Source organism: Apaloderma vittatum, unplaced genomic scaffold, assembly GCF_000703405.1.
Source record: "Apaloderma vittatum isolate BGI_N311 unplaced genomic scaffold, ASM70340v1 scaffold22787, whole genome shotgun sequence".
NCBI lineage: Eukaryota > Metazoa > Chordata > Aves > Trogoniformes > Trogonidae > Apaloderma > Apaloderma vittatum.
This window is the reverse complement of record NW_009727014.1, coordinates 4,212-9,442: the sequence shown is the minus strand read 5'-3', so window position 1 is coordinate 9,442 and position 5,231 is coordinate 4,212. Positions and strand designations below refer to the sequence as shown.

Sequence of the window (5,231 nt, the reverse complement as noted above, 5' to 3'; positions counted from 1 at the left end):
GCGCCCGGCAGTAATGCAGACGTGTGGGGAGTGGAGAATATGGGCTGGCGTGAAGACGGCGCAGAGGAGTGGGTGGAGGTTGTTTTGCTTTGGGCTTTTGTGGGTTGGACCCTTTTTTTCTTTGCCTTTTTTTTCTTTTTCATACTTGTGTCTTGTATAGGCTAAAACCCAAAATGGGTTTTTGTGGATTCTGTTAATGTGACCAGTGACATTTCTCTGTAAGCAGGGGCTGATTTTTAGGTTCAAGTTCCTGATGCTCATTACTCTGGCTTGCGCAGCAATGACAGTCATCTTCTTCATCGTGAGCCAGGTGAGTGATGAAACTCCGCTTCCTCTGATTCCTGACCTGCTAGTGACGTCAACTCGCTTGCTGTTCACACAAGGCATGCCTGTTATAAGCAGATTTGATAATAAGTTGCTTTTTTAAGAAGTTGTTTTCATTTATTTGAAGCACTGCCATAAAATTGCCAAAGCTTTGCCTTCACAGAGCCCTCTGGCTCATGGCAAGCTTCGCAGCTGGGCTGTTTGAAACGCCGGCCAACGCGCTTTAGTAGTTTCTGAGAACTCAGCAAGAGGAAAAACGCTCTGTTCACACCGAAAGAATCCAGTGACTTTGTATGGCCACAAAGAAAGAACAGAACCCAGTCGCGCCTGGGTTGACTTTGCAACCCCGCTGTTTCCAGCAGTGTGGCACGTCTGTTTATTCTCCGATATGATGCAGTCTCTCTGCACAAATGAGTGTGCATCGCTACTTTGATTTACTCCAAGTGACTTTTCAGATTGCTTCAGAGATGCTATTCCTGGTCGCTCCTAACCGTAGGCAGCTCATCGAGCCATGGGCACGACCTCGCGAGTCTGATATCGCAGAATTACGGGAGCAGGAGCAGTTTCTTCCTTGCTGCACCACTTACATGTTGTGGTAGGAGGCAGGTCCTCACGCAAAATACAGCAGCAGATGGGTTTGCTCTTAAACTTGCAAGACCGAAGGTTCGAGGAGTGACACTTGGCCGTTCAGTCCGTCACCGAGTGTTAACAACCGTCACAGCAGACAAGCATATGAGGCAAATGGGGCCTGTCCAGCTGCTCTTCTTCAGTTTTTGTCTTTCCCCGTTTGTTGTCTTTAATGGAAAGCCAGCATTTCAGTGCAAACAGTCTGTATGCCTTCAAGCAGTATTAATAGTGATGATATTCCTGTAAATCTTGACAAATCTGCGTGTCTATGGCTGCTGCTGTCAGCCTGGGCGCTTTTCTGAAGGCAGGAGCAGCATTCAGAACATTAGCTCTTCGCATTACTCATGTTGGTTTTCCCGTCTTTAAAAAGGTCTGTTTATAACAAGTGTGATGTTTTCAGATGTAACTAGTTGTCTCCTAGCTACTGCCCTTCACGCGGCAAGCTATGAACGCATCAGTTACGGCAGGGAGGCATCGCAGAATGTGAGAATTTGTGTCACTTTTAAGAACAATAAATCAAAGTTCAAGAAATCTCAGGCAATCATTTTGTAAGGACTGTGTTTTTTCCTGCAGATTGAGGTGAAAGAGAGAAATCCTGGCTTGGCTTCTGCATCACTGTCTCTGTTATGCTCCATTTACCTGTTCCTATTGAATTGACACTGTACTTATTGATTTGCTCTGAGTTAGTGCTTTAGGGGGGTCGCTTCTGTATTTTTACAGAATTTGGTTATATTGACCAGCCTGTGCGTGTCTACTTTCTTGTGGGCAGGTGACTGAAGGCCATTGGAAGTGGGGGGACATAACGATACAGGTGAACAGCGCCTTCTTCACCGGCATCTATGGGATGTGGAACCTCTACGTCTTCGCTCTGATGTTCCTCTACGCGCCATCGCACAAGAATTACGGTGAAGACCAGTCAAACGGTAAATGCCTCGGAGTGATCTGAAGGCTTCCATGGGAAGAAAGCGCTATAAACCTTTTGTGCAATTATTTTTTTTTTTTTTTTTTTCCAAAGTGCACATTCAGCACATCGAAATGTATGCAAATGACTTTGGTTTTCCTGGCAGACATTTTAATTAATGCCTAGGTTAGATGGGTTTGAATATTTAGCCAAGACTGTCTAAAAACGTGCAGATCTTTTTAGCGTTGCACAGCTGTAGTTTTGTAGCACAATGGAGGGATGAGGAAAGGAGAAAATAAAAATCTAGGCAAGTGGAGAATGGCAATGCTGTTGAATTCCTTTAGAGTAGTCTTTAGTAGCACAGGAATCATCCTTTACTGAGATGCTTGTATTTAAATAAAAGCATTTCTAGAAATGCTGCGTGGTCCATAGCTCCGGTAGCTCCTGAAACCCTGAAGGGAATAAACTGGATCTTTTTGCTTTCTAGTTGCCAAATATTTTATTGTGAGGCCAGGCTAATGAAACAACTTTGTTCCTCAGGTGACCTGGGAGTAAACAGTGGGGAAGAGCTTCAGCTCACCACCACCATCACCCACGTGGACGGGCCTACGGAGGTTTACAAGCTGGCTCGCAAGGAGGCTCAGGAGTAACTCTGAGGTGGCCTCAGCTGGGACCCAGACCGGGGTTGGAGAGCAGAGGACACCACGACGCCCAGAGACCGCTCTGACCTACCCTGCTCCTCCAGCACCCCGTACCGAGCGTCTTTTCACGGAGCAGTGACCCCAAGCAGAACATTTGTAAACTCTTTAATACGGCGTAGTTATTTTGGGGGTGGGGTGGGTGGGAGGGATATGTATATCGTGTTACACTTGAGCACGTAAAAACCTGCTAGAAAAGCATTAAGGTTGCAAAGTTGCGCGTTCAGAAGTCGGGAAGTGGCAAAGCTGACGTTGAGTGGTTTTTATTTGGCTGTCATGTGCCTGTGCATAAAATAAAGGGTGCAGGGAGCTCAGTCAGGGAGCACGTATTCAGTACGTTGGATTTTCTTCTTGTGTGCAACTTGGAAAAGGTGTTGGTTGTGGGGGAGGGGCTAAAGCCTTATTGTAAAAACTTTTAATTCTGCAGCTCTGCAGCAAACCTCTGTCACTTGAACAAAACACAGCGGGGAAGGGAGCAGACGGTAATAGATAAGATTCAATAGAAGCAACAACATGCTTTCTCAGAAGCTTTTACAGCTGTTTCTTAAATCCAGGGGAATGTAAAAACTGGATGCCTGAGCTGAGTTGCAGAAGAAAAGAGCGCTCCTGTCCCGAGTTCCCAGAGGCACTGGTCCCCCAGCCAGCTCCTGCCTATTTTCAGCCCCTCTGGCTTCCCTTACTTTTGTTGCCTTCCTCCATCCTGCCTCTTGGTTACAGCCTCTTCATTTTCATGCTGCTTATGTGCCATGGGGAGAAGAGAAAGGCCACGGGAGGAATGATGCCTTCTTGGTTCCCGTGCCTGTGAGCTGGGCTGAGGGGGCCAGGCAATCCTGCTCCTCCTTGCGCTACCAGGATGGGGCACACTTGGTAGAGCAAGAGTCTTCCAGGGATTACTTGAAAAAAATCCGCTTGTCGTGCACTCCTGTGGATGTTTGCTTTTCAGAGCAAAAGCAGCTGATGAGGTTGCTCACCCTCACGCTGTGCCTGGGTGGTTCTGGCTGGGAAGCTGTTGGCAGGGTGAGGAGAATGGGACCTGATCTGGAGTGGAGGTGTAAACTGGACTGTGCTGGGGACCAGTTAAGAGAAGTGTTAATGGTGTGCGTGTGTGTGTGGGAAGAAGTGTGGCCAGAATGTCAGTGCTGCTTGGGGCACATCTCCTAGGGCATGGAGGATCCAGAGGGCCTCCTCACCTGTCACTAGTAAGTGTTAACTGCTAGTAATGCGTAACTCAACCTCCCCACTCCAGTTTTGTCCCTAAAAGATAAGCAGCTGCTACTGCTGTGTCTGATCAGAGATGAGGGAGAGGGGAAGCTTCCAAAGCCGCCAACAGGTAGGTTTTGTGGGTACCCTTAGAAACAGTCCTGGAAAAAGGGATGCGTTGTCCTTGGATTCTGAAAAGCTCTGAAGGTACACACCAATTGTTAGAGTGTCAAGGTTTCAAACTGAAATTGTAGTTGGGACATACCAGGAGTAATATCACCTGTGAAGCCTTAATCCATCTCTAGCTGACGTGTGCTTTATGACGTGCACTTAAAGCCCGTTGTGTCCAGGCTTTACTGTTACGCTCTGCTCTGTGGGGGGGTTCGGGGCTGTGGGCAGGAGCCAAGGCTCTGATTTTCACTGGGAGGTGCTGGTTCATCACACTTCCCACCCCAGCAAGCAGCTTGTACTGGGAAATGCCCGTTCCTGGCACCCCCCTCCAGGGGGGCTGTTTGTTCTGCTACAACTATCCCTGTTGCCATTTCACACTAGTAACCACACACAGCACCAACGTCCCTTACCTTTTGATTTCCTTTCTCCGCGTTTCTTTGAGACAGGTCAATGCTTCAGCTGGGGTGAGGCGTTCACATAATTCCTCCTTATTTTCCCAGTCCATCAGGGAACAGGGCCAGAACCAAAGACCAGCTCTCAGTCACATGCAGGGCCGGCGAGACACCCCAACTCCTCCCCAGCCTCCCGCTAGAAAGGATTTCATGCTGGGGCTGCTGACTGGGCTGAAGAAACCGCCCACAGTTCCAGTAAGAACAGCGCTCTGAAAAGTAGCAGTTAAAATACCATTTATTGGAGTTCAGCGCTGTGGAGAGGGCAGCGTGGATAACCTCACATCCTTTCGGTTGCTGGGTACCCAACACTGCGCTCCTTTGACCGGGTCTCCCATCAGGACGTGGTGTGCTGGGCAGAGCCCATCTGCAGGAGGAGCTACTTCCTTAAAAAGAAAGCAATTCTCTTTATCCTTCCATTCACTCTCACCAGGATCCCCAGCTGTCCCTGCCTGTGTCTCAGCCGGGACGCAGGGTTGGAGCTGAGGCACACCGCATGTAGGTGAAGTCCCTTGGGTGCTGCGATGTCTGAGTGTGGGAAGTCACTGCGGTACAGAAGAAGTGCTGCACGCTACTGCAGGAGGTAGCTTCATTCAGGTGGTTTTGGATACTTGAACTGGAACACTTACATTTGGGTTCTTTTATTCTGAGCTTGGGGTTTTTTAGTAAAGTGGGATGACAATGCCCCTGTACTGAAAGGAAGTGCAGGACAAGGTCTGAGACCTTCAGCACAGGTGGCAAAATGTAACCTGTAAGCAATTTAATTAGGAAAATAAGCACTAGTAGATCCAAGCGATGTTCGTACTTGCAATAGCTGTTCAACCACAAAGTGAATTAATTAAACGCACATCATGGTAACTC

The 5,231-nt window shown here is 48.2% G+C and overlaps 1 protein-coding gene across 1 annotated transcript in view; it reads left to right on the top strand.

Moving 5' to 3' along the window:
- The window catches only part of WLS (wntless Wnt ligand secretion mediator), a gene marked incomplete at its 5' end in the record, with an annotated part of 14,823 nt that extends 12,312 nt beyond the window's left edge, over positions 1-2,511 (top strand). Inside the window, 3 exons of the mRNA XM_009873520.1 lie at positions 227-310; positions 1,721-1,874; positions 2,393-2,511. Coding sequence (XP_009871822.1) covers positions 227-310; positions 1,721-1,874; positions 2,393-2,502 — 348 coding nt within the window. The remainder of the gene's footprint in view (positions 1-226; positions 311-1,720; positions 1,875-2,392) is intronic.
- Between the last annotated feature and the right edge of the window lie 2,720 nt (positions 2,512-5,231).